Source organism: Schistocerca gregaria, chromosome 5 (assembly GCF_023897955.1).
Source record: "Schistocerca gregaria isolate iqSchGreg1 chromosome 5, iqSchGreg1.2, whole genome shotgun sequence".
NCBI classification, from domain to species: Eukaryota; Metazoa; Arthropoda; class Insecta; order Orthoptera; family Acrididae; genus Schistocerca; species Schistocerca gregaria.
Window position 1 is genome coordinate 501153145 of NC_064924.1, and position 16080 is coordinate 501169224.

At 36.9% G+C, this 16080-nt stretch overlaps 1 protein-coding gene across 2 annotated transcripts in view; it reads left to right on the plus strand.

The window, feature by feature from the left end:
* Positions 1 to 8110, plus strand: part of LOC126272042 (multiple epidermal growth factor-like domains protein 8) — a 371715-nt gene extending 363605 nt beyond the window's left edge. For both annotated transcript variants that reach the window (XM_049974556.1, XM_049974557.1), the window contains exon 40: positions 1906 to 8110. In XM_049974556.1, the coding sequence (XP_049830513.1) occupies positions 1906 to 2757 (852 nt within the window). In that variant the 3' untranslated portion in view covers positions 2758 to 8110. The remainder of the gene's footprint in view (positions 1 to 1905) is intronic.
* Positions 8111 to 16080: the final 7970 nt, after the last annotated feature.

Consider the following 16080-nt stretch of genomic DNA (forward strand, 5'->3'; position numbering starts at 1 on the left):
ACATTTTTGTGCACTCTCCAGATTGACTCCATCAGACTTTTTTCCTTTCCCAAACCTAAAAGAACACCTCAAAGGATGACAATTTGACAATTATGATGCAGTGACTGATGCTTGTTGGACTCGAAATCAAAGACCTTTTATTTGAATGGTTTGCATAAGTCGTCCGAGTGTGTCCACAAGTGTATTAGTGTATACAGGTATTATATTGAAAAATAAATTAGTGTTATGAAATTTCTGTCATTCTTTATTTTTTGGCTAGAAACTTTTTAACCCCCCTTGTACATATACAGATGGCAGTACTATTGCATACACAAAACAGCAGTGCAATGGCTGAGCTGTCATTTGTACTCAGGTGATTCATGTGGAAAGGTTTCCTGTGTTATTATGCCTGCACAGTGTGAATTAAGACTACAAATATGGAATGGTAGTTGAATCTAGACGAATGGAGCATTTCATTTCAGAAGTCATTAGGGAACTCATTATTTCGAGAGCCATAATGTCAAGATTGTACCTAGGATATCAAATGTCAGGCATTACCTCTCACCACAGACATTGCAGTGGCCGACGACGTTCTGTTAATGACCTATAGCAGTGGCATTTACAAGAGTTGTCAGTGCTATCAGACAAGCTACACTGCATGAGGAAATCAATATGGGACTTGCAATGAGCATATCCGTTAGGGCAGTGTGGTGATATTTGGCATTCATTGTCTGTGGCAGCAGATGATCAATTACAAGTGCCTTTGGTAAGAGGACGGCATCACCTGCAGCACCTCTCCTGGACTCGTGACTATATTGGTTGGACTGAAAAATTGTGGCCTGATCAAATAATTCCCAATTTCAGTTGGTAAAAGCTGATGGCAGTATTCGAACATGGTGAAGACCTCGCAAAGCCATGGATCCAAGTTGTCAACAAGGCACTGTGCAAGCTGGTGGTGGCTCCATAATGGTATGGGCTTTGTTTACATGGAATGGACTGGGTTCTCTGGTCCAAATGAATCAATGATGGATTGGAAATGGTTATGTTCAGCTAGTTCGAGTCCATTTGCTGCTTCAAATTCAGAGCTTCCTGTTCCCAAGCAATGATGGAGATTTTATAGATGACAGTGCGCCTTGTCATCAGGCCACATTTGTTTGTGATTTGTTCAAAAAACATTCTGGACACTTTGAGTGAGTGATTTGTCCGACATGAGTGCCATCACACATTTATGGGATATCATCAAGATGCCAGTTCATGCACAAAATCCTGTACTGGCGGACAGCTGTTGAGGCTTCATTGCTCAGGATTCCTGCAGTGGACTTGCAGACTTCTTGAGTCCATGCCACATCAAACTGCTGAACTACGCTGGGCAAAAGGAAGTCTGACACAATATTACGCAGTATCCCATGATTTCTGTCACCTCAGTGTATAAGGCCGCCAAGATACATCGTTTGGTTCAGACTAATTTCTAACATCTTAAAGATCTGGACTCATTAGCAAGAACTGCCTCTGCTCTTTCTTCCAGACTTTAAATACCTAATCCTAAATCAGTCTGACCCAGTCCTTCTCAGCTCAATGACAATCTTCCAAATCTTGATTTCCACTTCTCTGATGGCTCCTTATAAACTGCTGACCATGTCAAATTCGCTAGGCACCAAAAGAAATTATTATTATTTATTTATATTTGTCTTCAGATCTTGGACGAAGACCTTGGGCATTCAAGGATTATTGTTGTATGAGTTTATGCTTAGAAGTATAGAATAAAAAAGAATTTGAACAATTAATTAGTAATTGGGTGCAAGGAGAGACGTTTTATATGTGAATTTACTTATTTCAAAAAACTCATCTTGCCTGTTTACTTTTTGAAGTATTTTTTCAAATTATTACAATGTCATTCTTTAATTAAATATTGGATTTTCTTTCTAGGTTGACCTGGACAAACTATTCCAATACTCATTAGTGGATACCACTGATAACGCAGCAACTGAAATAAGAATGCTTGATGATCCACTGCCAGTTTACACTGCAGAAGTGATTCGAAATAATCTTTGGCGAAAGCACAAACTTCTCATTCTTGAAGCTCTTCCAGAAAGTCTTACAACATATATAACAGTGACAGAGAAAAATACAATATTAATTGTGCGTAATGTACATAACAGATTGGTCTTAACATTGCCCCAAGATAGCCATGAACTTAACATGACAAAGTTTTACATGGCTCTTGTTGCAAGCACATCTGGGAACAATACTTCCAATGTCGCATATGGTACAATATTTTTCAGACAAGACCAACTTCACATAGACTTATTTGTTTTCTTTTCAGTCTTTTTCTCTTGCTTCTTCCTCTTTCTTGCTGCCTGTGTTGTAGCATGGAAAGCCAAACAAGCAGCGGACTTACGACGGGACCGCCACAGACACGCTGTTGAAATGTTACACATGGCGAAAAGGCCATTTGCATCTGTTACTCTACTTCTGGATTCTCTAAATGATGACAGTGACCAGCTGCAGATGCTGCCATCTCCTTCATCAGCACAGTCACCTCATAGGAGGAGGTTGCGGAAGCAGCCACCTGTTACTGTGGGAGACGTAAGACCAGTTGCTGTTGAACCAACAGATGATGGTGTCGCTGCTGTTGGGACACTGTTTGTTCAGCTCCCAGGGGGATCTGATGCACCTGTTCGTTTAGCATTAGCATCATCACTTATTCTTCTCGCACGTGTTTATCCTTTAAATGGAAGAGCATTTCTGAGGCGCAGAAGTAGTCATGCACCGACATAAGATGTATAACAGTATTTCTTACAATTTGCAGAATGTAGTGTACACAGATCAGAACCCGTGCAGTAATTTTCAAATACATATCTTCTGTACCAAAGGACTCACATTCTTCCTCATGTCCATTCCAAACATTTTGTTTGAAACAGCAAGTATTATTACAGAAGTTATAGTTGTTTTTGGGTTTGAGTAATCAGTAAGCTATGCACAAAGTAATTCTAAGACCTGTGACTGTGAAACAAAATATGTGTAATAATGCTGGAGCACTTCTGTTCCTTAAGTCCTGGTTAGGAATAAAAACAACTGAATGCAGAGAAAATATTGCATGTTTAAATTTTGTTGTGAGAAGGTTGTCATAAAAATTCTGGAATTAATATGTACATTTTTGAATTGTAAATAAGATAACTCCCACAACTAGTTAAATAATGAAATGAAACATGCATCTGCTTTCAAAACTCGTTAGATATGTAGATTAGAATCTAATGAAAAGGCAAGCTCTCTGTGTTATTTTTTTCCGATTAATGATGGTACCTGTATTAGTAAGATTATTCTATAATCATTTTCTCCATATTGAGATTTTGAGTCACTCCACCACTCTATGGTAGCTGGTGAACAGAACAGTCCATTTGCAAACAGTTTTAGTAAGAATGACCAGTTTTGACAGTAAAAAATGTCATTTAAAGCAGCGGCAGATACCTGAATAATAAATAAGCAACAATATGTGAGTAATAAAGTGTAAGGGAGATAATCAAACAAGGGAAAATGCGGGATGAAATAATGACAATATTATGAAAAGGATGGATTGATACTCGCCATATAGGCACAACAAAAAGACTTTCAAACTAGTAAGCTTTCAGCCAGAAAGACCTTCACTGGAATTAGAGAAAAAACACACGCAAATGCAACTCTCACAAACTTGACCACAATCGTGGGCTGCTGTTTGCAGTCTTGACCTCGGCAGCCAGAGACTGTGGTCATCTGTGTGTGAGCTGCTTTTGCATGAGTGTGTGTATAAGTGTTCTCTAATTCCGATGAAGGCCTTTCTAGCCAAAAGCTTGATTGTTTGACAGCCCTTTTGTTGTGCTTATGTGCGACTCAGGATCCTGTCTATATGGTGAGTAGCGATCTATCCTTTTCATAATTTTACTATAAGGGAGATTATATTATATAATCTGAATAATGTGATTTTTTTTATCTACAAAGTAAAGTGCCAGTAACTAATATTCTGAAAGTAAATGATAGTCAAAATAGCTTGTAGGGAGGGGGGAAGAAAGCAACTGATGAGCTGTAATGTTCTTACAAGAAATAATGGTAATAAGCTTACTAGTTATGACATTAAGATCTAAGTCAAGACTGTAATAGAAAGTGGGAATACTCACAGATTGAAGTAATTGATAGTTGCTAACCTTCAAAGAAGTGGATTTCCTTCGGTGATGGGAGATGGAGATGAATTACTACAATGAATTTCTGGCTGTCTACTGTAGTCTGGGCAACTTGTAGGTTGTAACGTATTATGTCAGTCATATAGTGCACTGTAATTACCCTTACACTCTCTTAGTCATTCCATGCAATAAGTATTCTCCATTTTTGTTATTCAAGTATCTGTTGTCTCTTGAAACTAATTTTTTTAAGGCCAAAACTGATTATGTTTAATCAAACTGTTTGAAAATGGAACTGCCTTATTCATTATTTTATTACATAATACTCAAAGCTATTGCTTCTTGTTGCGTCCATTGGATTCCTTTTTTATTTTTGTTATTTGTACAATTTAAGGTGCTGTTATTGAATCTTGGTTATAGAAGATTACTTATGAACCTGTTAGTTAATGTCTTGTTCAGACTGGCAGTATCTGACTGCAGATTTTGTAGTAGAGTCATTTATGTAATGACTTTATCTTTAATGGCAGAGCATCACTCCTGCTGCCAGTAAAGTTAGTGGTGTGATTACAGAACTGTTGCAAACCTATGAAGAGAACTGATTAGATAGATACTGAAAAAAATTTGTACTATTCTCAATTGGGTAAGTACTGACATTGGTATAGGAGCAACAGAAACATAAGATAGACAATGATTAAACTCGAACTTATGAAACAGAAGGTTCATTTCTCAGGCTTTACGACTGAAATGTGATTGTAATATGTGTCCAAAGTTGACAAAGATACTAGGAAGGAAATTAATTACCCTAGTCCTCTGTGCAACAACATAATGGAAGAAAATAGATTGCAAATATTTTAATGTAATTTACAAAAGTGGAAACTGTTGATAAGCACAAAGGGCATATAATAATGGTGAGATAATAGATTGAAAACAAATGCAGATAAGTGAAAACTGTTGTTCCTTTGCATCAGCATAATTTTCAGTGACATCCTAATAGTTCTGTTTTTCACAGCTACTCTTAATCTTGTGCATTAATAGCTTTCTAAGCAACATATGATTAAAACTGTCGGTGGGTGGGTGGGGAACCAGCTGTGTAGCTGTCAATGGGAAATTTTCTCATATACATAATATTATCTCTGACATGATAATTTTTTATATGACTGATCTCTGTAATGAGAGCCATCCTGCATACCTCACTTGACATATATCGCTAACTTCAGTTGTTCGCCAGACACAATTCACAGCCATGCATTTGCAGGAAGATATCTCCTGCACATACAGGTTTTCATGTGATGAATTTCTACTGTCTCCTATTGCAAATCATCTAAGATAAAGAATGTGCTCCACATTGCAAATAAATGGTTCATGATGACTGTTGTTCTGTTTGGGCTACATTGATCTCCTCATTCCAGGACTAATGTGATGAGTTTTAAGCATAAGGATTGATGGTCACCATCTCCCATGACCTTTTTCAACAGTAGCATCATCCATATTACTTCATTATTTTTATTTTTTAAAAAAAAAGATACCATTAGTTTCTTAGAATTTTGTTCATTCTTTGCTACTTCCAATTAAATTTTCTTACATCCAACTTTTTATGCTCTCCCAAAATAATTTTTTTTACTTATTTCACATACATCTGCAGCTATACATCTTTCTCATCCATTGCATTTCATAATTGGCAATCTTTGCTGTCTTCACTACCCACATGGGGGTATGAACTACTTTGAAATTGTCAAGCTCATTGCTCTAACATGTTTATCCCCTGTCTCCCAGCGTTTTTTTTTTTTTTTTTTTTTTTTTTTTTTTTTTTTTTTTTTTTTTTTTTTAATCCAGAGAATGAATCTTCTGTTGCAGATCAAAGATGTATCATTAATATTTACATATCTTATATTTTCTCAGTATAATTGTGTTACAATTCCCAAGTTCATAAATTAGAACATTACTTCAGATCTCAGTTAAACGAATATTTTTTGAATCACCAGGTCACTTGTTGTGTCTTCTTGTTTCAAATACAACTAGTTTAAACGTTTTGCCAGGTAGGATTAAAAGGAGAATTGAACTTTTGTCAGGCAGCTGTAATAAGATATTTGTGTGTTAATAACGGCAATCTACTTCTATTAAAATAACATTGTCATTGACTTTTAGTGAGTTCAAGGGAGCAGTTAACTGTACTCTTTCTTGAGCACTACATGCTCACTGTGTTGCTGTTTTGCAGAGCTTTGCGAAATTTGGCTGCCTGCACACTAGCACAACTGCCTCCCACCACTGCTGTCAATCACAAAGCTATTTAAGCTGTAGTTGCCGGCAACCATTTCACATAAGTGTTGTTATGTAATGTTAATTTATTAATTGTGGTGTACCTTTTCTTTATTGTTGTAACAATTTATTTTAACATAGTTCTTTAAAGGCCTTTTCTCTTGTATAGATCTTGATATATTTTGTATGTGTCTGTAAGGTGATCTGACTATAAGTGTTCTGAAAGGTCAGCCTAAAGATTTCATCGGAGAGAGACAGTACTCTCGGAAGTGGGTTACTCCTTGAGTGTTCCTCTTGACTGATGATTTTTTCAGCTGGTATTCAGCCAGAAACATCATCTAGCAGTGTGCTATGTTTGCTCCTCATTCTGCTTTTCTGAAAAATAAGAAATTTACTTGGCATTCCTGAAAATAACTGGAAAATGACTTTTTTACTTTTCTTGAATTTTGTAAATATTGTAAATCCATGTAATATTTCTTTTTTAAACTATGATGATAAAGAGAAAACACAATAATAGTTGCAGCAATTTTAGAGGAAGATTAATAAGGGAAAACAAAAAGAATGATGGTGTTCACATTTATAAATACTATCTTTATAGAATTTGTGATCAAACTTCTGCAAATTATGTTATCATTTCTGTCTCTCCAAGACAAACAAACACAAAATTAATCTGTTCGAACAAAGCACGAAATGTTTTATTAACCTGCAGCTCACATTAAAAGGCATAGTCTTTTGAAGTTCATATTTTTGTAGATATTCTGATAAGGAAGAAATATTGAACAGCTATTTTTTTACTTTAGAATACACACAGAGTCAAATTGCAGGACAGTATTAAATATAATAGAATGTAATATCATTGTGTACATAATGTAAACTCCTATTGTACTGAGTGAGATAAACATGTAAGACTCTCATAATATTTTGTCAGTATTATGTTATGTGATAACGAACTGTATTGCAAAGGTAACCTTGTGGTCCTCAAACTGTGTATGGCTTTTAACACCAATAAAAGCCCCTGAGAGCCAGTGAACTAAACACTGTAATGTTTGGCATTTTGATGCACCTAAACATTTGGTAGTAAAACATTTAACATACCCAATACAAAATTTAAAAAAGTAAGTTAAAGACACTACTGTGTTTTCAAGAAAACAGAACTAAAGAGAATAGATTTCACAATAAAAAGAAAGTAATGAGCACAGTTTCTGAACCACAAGGAGTAATGTAAATGAATGACTGTGTATCTTTGATGTATATGAATGCTTCCACTTTTATATATTTTTAAATGCCATTTTCTACTGTCCTGTAGGATGAAGAATTTATATGACAAACATGGTGTGTTGTTTTGTTTAAAACAATTACGATGCAGTCTTTCGTAAGAATGAGATTATTGTCTTGTTTGATACTACTTGAGAACTTGTAAATAATGTAAATCATATGGTTTTGACCTAGACAGATAGTATAAATATCTGTGTTATTTTGAATAGTTTAATATTATAATTTATGTGCTTGTGAATTTTGTCTGATTTTGTTGGTGAGATGTTTTATCTCCTTGTGAAGGCTGAACAAGAAATATCATTTATATAGCATTCCAGAACAGTTTTTAAATGAATGATCTGATGTTACATTATCTGTGTAACTGATGACAATTTCTCATCAGTTGTTTATCATTTATTTTACTTGAGGCAGCTATATCAAAAATTGGGAATAAAGTTTTACAACATGAATTCACATAGTATTTATTTATATAGCAAAAACACTGCAAATTTTTACCTTATATAATATGGTTGCTTAAAACTTCTTCATCTCTACTACATACGCATTGTTGGCTAAAGAGCTGTTGTATCATTATTTAAATGTTCTGCAGAGTGAAAGTAGAATAATCCTGGGAAATCACACTAAATCATACACGTCACCACGTAACACACATACTATTCCTTTTTTAATTTATCATGGCGTGGAAAGGCTACAGTGTTTCACTAATAGTCCTGGAAATATAAAAATTTGGGTTAATGTCCCCTCAGCAATGATGTTACTAGTGATGTAGTAAAATGTCTGTTAGGGGAAGGAAACCATGCCTTTTCGAAAGAACCAGCCCTGTATGTGCAATACACAATTTAGTGAAATTGTGGTAATTTCAAATTGGGATAGCTGGACAAGGATATGGATTTAAGAACTGAACTGTCATTCAATCTCACACAATTGTTTGAATGGATCCACAATGAACATTTCAACTGACTACTAACACATGAAGTATTACACACATTGCTTGCAGCTTGCTACAAATTAACTTTCATCACAAACATCGATCATTTATTTTCAGGTGGTAATGTCTTAAAACCAAAGGAAAGGCATCCTCTGCTCTGTCTAACATAGCATTACGGATGTCATGGAGTATTTCAAATGGACCTTTTTACTGGGTAATTTTTAGTGGATGGTAGCTTGTTAACTGTTCATTAACAGTTGAACATTCTGGGATAGGCTGTGTGTCAGCGAGAGAGAGAGAGGGAGAGAGAGAGAGAGAGAGAGAGAGAGAGAGAGAGAGAGAGAGAAAGACTTTTTGAGTAGAATCTGCTGCATAATGGTTGCTCTATAAGATTTGTCTTTCCTCACAAAATTGTTTACCTTTGGACATAATCATGTAGTTAACTAATTTATGCTGAGACAAGTTCAGGTGTAATTTAGTATTGGCAGTGATTGGGAAGAAGTTTGTGTGCATTCTGTATAAAACAGTGGCTCTGCAAAAATTACTCAAATGATAACAAAGATCTACTGTTTGAAACATAATCTGAACTTATAGCAGTAGCAATGCATTAAACTTTGCTTCGACTGTGATGATTTTATGAGTTAAATTTCATTATGTGTGAATGGTAAATGTATACTTTTGTTTTCATCCTTTAACCTACATTTCCTCACATGGAACACTTTTTTTTAACACACATCAATGCCAAAGCATGCAGAATGTGTTTTTCACTGAAACATTCTCAAAAACCATTCTCAAAAACAAAAAGAAATACCTGCATTTTATTATGAGAAGGAAAGTTGCTATGCATGATATAGTGGAGATGCTGAGTCGCAGATAGGCACAACAAAAAGACTCACTATTAAAGCTTTCGGTCATTGGCCATCTCAGCTATATGGTGAGTAACAACTTTCCTTCTCGTAATAGTGTTACATTCCATCCTGGATTTTCCATTGTTTGATTAATACCTACACTTTATTATAAGTATTTATTTAAAAAATGAAATCAGTGGGTCTTGAGAGACAAGGGTGTTCACTTAAATGGATTCTCTGTAGTTCTTGTTTAGGTAGTTTGATTCAGCCTCACAGTCTAAATATAGACTGAAGAAGCAGCTTTTATAGCTGTTATGAAGTGAAAGCAGGTGTCAACTGTGTGGAAGTCATTGCTGCAGTTTTCATCTGCCCAATAGATTTTACACAAATGGATCAACAGCTGAAGCAGCAGTTCAACTACTTGAGTATCTTGAAAGACTTCATAGTTCTTTGTGGCTGTTGATTACTCATTGTTGGTTAACAATATTCTTAAGTGTGAGAACAGATGGCTTGAAATATCTCTTGCCTTCATGGATATAAGTGGGAACAGTGACTTCTGTTAACAGAGCTGATTTCAGACATTGTATCAGTTGCTTTGTGTACTCCTACTGCTTCATAATTCATAGTAATATCACTGTAGTCATCTGACATTCTCATGGGAAGATTACAAATTTTACATTCCAAAAAGATCACACATACATCTGAGTATTCTGAGGAAAGGTAGGCATTGTCTACAAATCTGTTTTAGCCTATGCATGAAGTTTTAAATTCTTACTGTGATTTGTCGACTTAGAGAAAGCTTTTGACAATGTTGATGGGAATACTCACTTTCAAATTCTGAAGGTGGCAGATGTCAAATACAGGAAGCGAAAGGCTATTTACAATTGGTTCAGAAACCAGATGGCTGTCATAAGAGACAACGGGCATGAAAGAGGAACCAGTGGTTGGCAAGGGAGAGAGACAGGGTTGTAGCCTACCCCAATGTTATTCAATCTATATATTGAGCAAACAGTAAAAGAAACAAAAGAAGAATTTTGAATAGGAATTAAAATCCGTGGAGAAGAAATAAAAACTTTAAGGTTTGCCAATGACATTGTAACTCTGACAGAGACAGCAGCAAAGGACCTGGATGAGCAGTTAAACGGAATGGATAGTGTCTTGAAAGGAGGATATAAGATGAACATCAACAAAAGCAAAATGAGGATAATGGAATGTAGTCGAATTAAATCAGAGATGCTGAGGGAATTAGGTTAGGAAATGAGACACTTCAAGTAGTTGATGAGTTTTGCTATTTGGGGAGCAAAATAATTGATGATGGTCGAAATAGAGAGGATATAAAATGTAGACTGGCTATGGCAAGGAAAGCATTTCTGAAGAAAAGTTTGTTAACATCAGTTGTAGATTCAAGGGTCGGGAAGTCTTTTTCTGAAAGTATTTGTATGGAGTGTAGCCATATATGGAAGTGAAACATGGATGATAAATAGTTTAGACAAGAAGAGATTAGCTTTCGAAATGTAGTGTTACAGAAGAATGCTGAAAATTAGATGAGTAGATCACGTAACTAATGAGGAGGCACTGAATAGAACTGGGGAGAAAAGGAATTTAACTTGATTAGAAGAAGGGATCGATCAGTTGGTAGAACACATTCTGAGGTATCAACAGATCACCAGTTTAGTATTGGAAGGCAGCACGGAGGGTAAAAATCAGAGGGAGACCAAGAGGTGAATACACTGAGCAGATTCAGAAGGAAGTAGGTTGCAGTAGGTACTTGGAGATGAAGAAGCTTGCACAGTATAGAGTAGTGTGGAGAGCTGTATCAAACCAGTCTCTGGACTGAAGACAACAACAACTGTGACTTGATGCTGATTGCACTGGAGGAACTTGCTTTTGGAAAAGGTGGTTTCAAATACCTGTTATGACTGCCAAGTTTTCTGTAGACCCAGGAATTTGACAGCCAAAGCGCACTATATTCCTTAAGCATAATGTAATGGAAAATCCAGGATGGAATGTAACAATATTATGAAAAGGAAAGTTGCTACTCACCATATAGCGGAGATGATGAGTCGTAGATAGTCACAACAAAAAGACCAAGTAAAGCTTTCAGCTAGTAAGGCCTTCGTCAAAAATAGACCACACACACACACACACACACACACACACACACACACACACACAACTGCAGTGTGTGTGTGTGTGTTTTTTTTTTTTTTTTGGGGGGGGGGGGGGGGTCGAGCGTGTGTGTGTGTCTGTGTGTGTGTGTGTGTGTGTGTGTGTGTGTGTGTGTGTGTGTGTGTGTGTAAAGCTTTATTTGTTACAATATTTTTGTTGTGCCTATCTGTGACTCAGCATCTCTGCTATACGGTGAGTAGCAACTTTCCTTTTTATAATATTGTTAGCATGTTTTAATGTTTACAGTAAAACACCCATGTCACCGAACTAAAACTTCTAATTTTGAATTAACAGTATTTGATATTGTAACTGATACTATTAGTAGCATATGTAATGGATTTTTTGAAAGTGCTGTGAGCACAACAGCTGAACTACTAGCAACCTCAGTAGTACTGACTGCCTGCAGACCTCACACTGTGATATGTTGATAGTTAATGCAATTTTGTGTGACTGAATCTCAGCTCCAATTTATGCGCTTTTCACTATGAAGCTGGTAGTAGATGGGACAAATAAGCCAAGACAAATATAGGCTGATGTAAATAACAATCCCACAGTTGCGAGGAGTCATCTAAATGATAATAAAACTGTTGTTTCTGCCTGTTTGAACATGCTGATCTCCAAAACTACGATATTAGGAACAGGGTAAATTGCTTCTCACCATGAAGATGAATTGCTGAGTTGCAGACAGACACAACGAAAAGACTGTCACACATATAGCTATCATCAAAGCCTTCTGTCACCTGTGTGAAAGTGTTCATCTTTTCTTTGTTGAGGAAGGCTCTGGCCGACAGTTACATGTGTTACAGCCTTTTCGTTGTGCCTCTCTGCAAATGTCATCTTTACCATGAGTAGCAATCTGTCTTATTCCTAATATTGTTACTATTCCAGCTTGGAGTTTCCATTGTTTAATCTCCAAAACTACCAGAAGAATTTTCGTAGGGTTTTCAAAGGTAACAAGACTGTACCTTGGGGCAACATATAGGTCTTATTTCAACAAAATTGGAACACAAAAAAGATAGCACTTTAAAGTCTTATCTAAAATTGTCCTCTCAGCTTAGTAGTGCAGATGACTCATCAACACAACTCACCAGAGAACTGTATTCTGTGGTTTTAGAGTTCCATTCACTACACTTCCCACACAGAGGACCTACTGTGGTAACCCCAGAAAGTACAGCTAGTTTGGTCTCTGCTTTAGAAGTGTGTTCTACAACACAGTAGTAATCCCAGCAATGGAACATCATTTTTTCAGACAAATACTTCAGAACAGTGACTCCAGAGATAACTGGAAAACATTTTCGAATCCTCTGCTCAATATGCAATGGAATTGAAATGTGAAAGTGGTGTTCTGACACAGTATGTTCCATGTCATCATGTTCTTGCTCAAACAACAAATGCCAGACTTTATAATGCCCACTTGAGTGTGTTTCCCTGCTCTAGTCTCAGTCCAGTAAAATTTGTTCTTTACAGAATATGGAGCTCAGCTTGTTGGACCTTGTGACATGTGTCCTGGTTTTCCACCCAGGTTGGGAATGTGCCACGAGCACTTACCCTCTGAGCTTGGAGTGATTATGCCATCACAGCACAAACAAGATTTCAGTGGAGTTACATTAAAACCCAGCTCCATACCCAATCTACCAACATTTCAACCAGAACATCCGGCCACGGGCTTCAGAGTGCCAAGCTTATATTAAAAAAATCGCAGAATCATGGAAGATACACCCAAATTTGTGGCTTTACTGGGTAACTTTGCCAACTATGCTTATGTAAATGACATCATCTGTGCACCACAGATGATGGGAAAATGTGATATCGCAAAGACAACACTACTACAGCACCTTCCCAAGATACCTGAACAATAACTGTGACAGCTCATTTATGTACTCGTAGAACGGACTGGTAGCAAACACTTTCGCAGCTATGGCTGCATTTACAAGGGGCTCTTGCCCCATCATTGTGGTCATTCTGAATGCTCAGATTGCCTCCTCTAATACAGTATATGTTGATTTCAAAGGAGCATGACTTGACAGAGATTAAATTATTTTTAGTTGACACACTACATGCATTTCCGCAGCAACGACAGGAATCAGGAACATGGTACAATAAAACATCCACCTCTAGTCAACAGCCATATTGGGTCCACAGTAGCTGTGCAAGGATGCCAAATCTTGGGCATTCATCCACACATCCAACAGCACACAGCCAGCTGCAGTAACCACAATAACAGTAAACAATAGTCTGTGTGCTTGCAACAAGCTGGCTGGCATGCTCGCTTCAGCGAGAAAGTTCACAACTGCTCATAAACATGTAACGACCCAAACTCCACATTAGTATTATGATATGAGATTTTTCATGATTTTATTAGTAAAAATTTTTATGAATGTAGTGGAATGGTGAGAAAATCACATACTGAACCTAGTTGTCCTGCTACAGGAGACTGGTGGCAACAGGTATGTACTTTCCGCAATTGGCAGCATTACCCAGTGGGTCGAACCAGCATCGCTGCCAGATACTATAGCAGAGACCACAGTGAGGGCTATGGATGTCCAGCCTCCACTACCAAGGTCCAGGGCCTTTTTCTGAGCTCTTCAACCTTTGTGGATTTAAAAGTTACCACACCACCACCTACCACATGTAGAGCAATCAGCTGGTAGAGTGGTGGCACTGCTTGTTAAAAGCAGGATTCATATTCCCTGAGGCTCGCTGGACAGAACCCCTGCCCTGGGTTCCACTGAGCATACCGTATTTACTCGAATCTAAGCCGCACCTGAAAAATGAGACTCGAAATCAAGGAAAAAAAATTTCCCAAATCTAAGCCGCACCAGAAATTTGAGACTCGAAATCCAAGGTGAGAGAAAAGTTTTAGGCCGCACCTCCAAATCGAAACGAAGTTGGTCCATTGAAATATGAGACAAAATTTAAGTCAAAAGAATGATGATACAGCTACAGTAGGTTCGAGTCATAAGCTTGGTAAGTGCCGTTCTCATTGTTATAGGTGTTTACGACACTACGCTGAAAATGCATTACTGTACTGTATCACGCATTGTGTGTCACATTCTGATAATAAGCGCTTACGGCCTGGCTTGGCTTGCTTTTGTGCGTCCTACCACCGCTTCCAATAAATAAAAATAAAAAATAAATAAAAATAAAAAAAGAGATAATGATCAACAAGAACCAAATAATAGACTGCATATGATAGAAGACGTTCTGAACAAGAGTTAAGCGAAAATTTTTCTCCCTTTGAAAATCTTTGCAGATGCCTCTTTAGTACATTACATTCTGTGTAGAAATTAGTCATCTTAGATTTAAAAATCTAGTCAATTTGCCGTGCTTCGTTTTTGACTGTATCACTATTAGGCATAAGAATAAAACGAATATAAACATGACATAATATGTATATTCTTCCGCATTTGCTGCTGTCTCATTCTAGTTTCGTAGTTTATTAGGCAGACATGATAAAAATGAGATAGCAGCAAACATGAAAGAATACATGGCAAAATGTTTATATTCGTATTATTCTTATGGTGAAGAGAATCCTGCATTTGATTCATAATTCGTAAAAGTTCCTATTAGCAACCATCTCTTCTCACAGGTAGGAAAAAATTCAGAACATAAGAGTTGGCTATAATGACAAACATCCCAAACAGTTTTGCCAGTCAGATTTTCGAAGTACATTGAAATGCTGCTACATTCGAAGATGAACAATACGGAATTTGTATTTACTTAGTTGGATAATGTATGAAAATGCAGTGGTCAAAACTCGGGGCGGAGAAAAAAGCTCATCTTCCACTTCTTTCTTAATTTATTTACTGACACAGAGGTTTTGATGCCAATTTTTATCTTTGTGCCTGCAAAGCACGCCTAAGCAGCACTACATATATCCGACAGCAGAAGTTAGTTGTGACGGCACGTAGCAACATTTTTCAGAACTTCCACTTACTTTGCACTCGATTCTAAGCCGCAGGCAGTTTTTTGGATTACAACAACCAGAAAAAAAGTGTGGCTTAGATACGAGTAAATACGGTACATTTGGCTTTTAAGAAGGATGTGCAGGCATCATTAGCTGAGGTCTTGTTAGGTGAACAGCTGAACCTTCCAGCCAAATTTGTCAAACCTGCAGAACCTTAAGAAGTTGACAGACCTCGTCAGGCGAGTGCAACAAATATGTCATACATTAGAACACCACTGCCACAACCTCAAGAATTTCCTAAGATCTTTACACACAAGTGTATAACCCTGACCTCATATTTGTTTCCAAAACCTTGTCTGAGTGATGCAATAAATTCATTCTGAACCCTGTCCCAAAGCTAAAGAATAGTCATGCTAAATGCTAAAGTTTAGACCAGTAATAGTGCCACAAAAAGTACCCTTTAAAAGACGTTTCAACTTCAAATGGGCTAAATGGAAAAAATTTACGGACACCTTAGTTATGGAAATTGTAAATTTACCATCAAACACTGAAAACTACGGAAAGTTC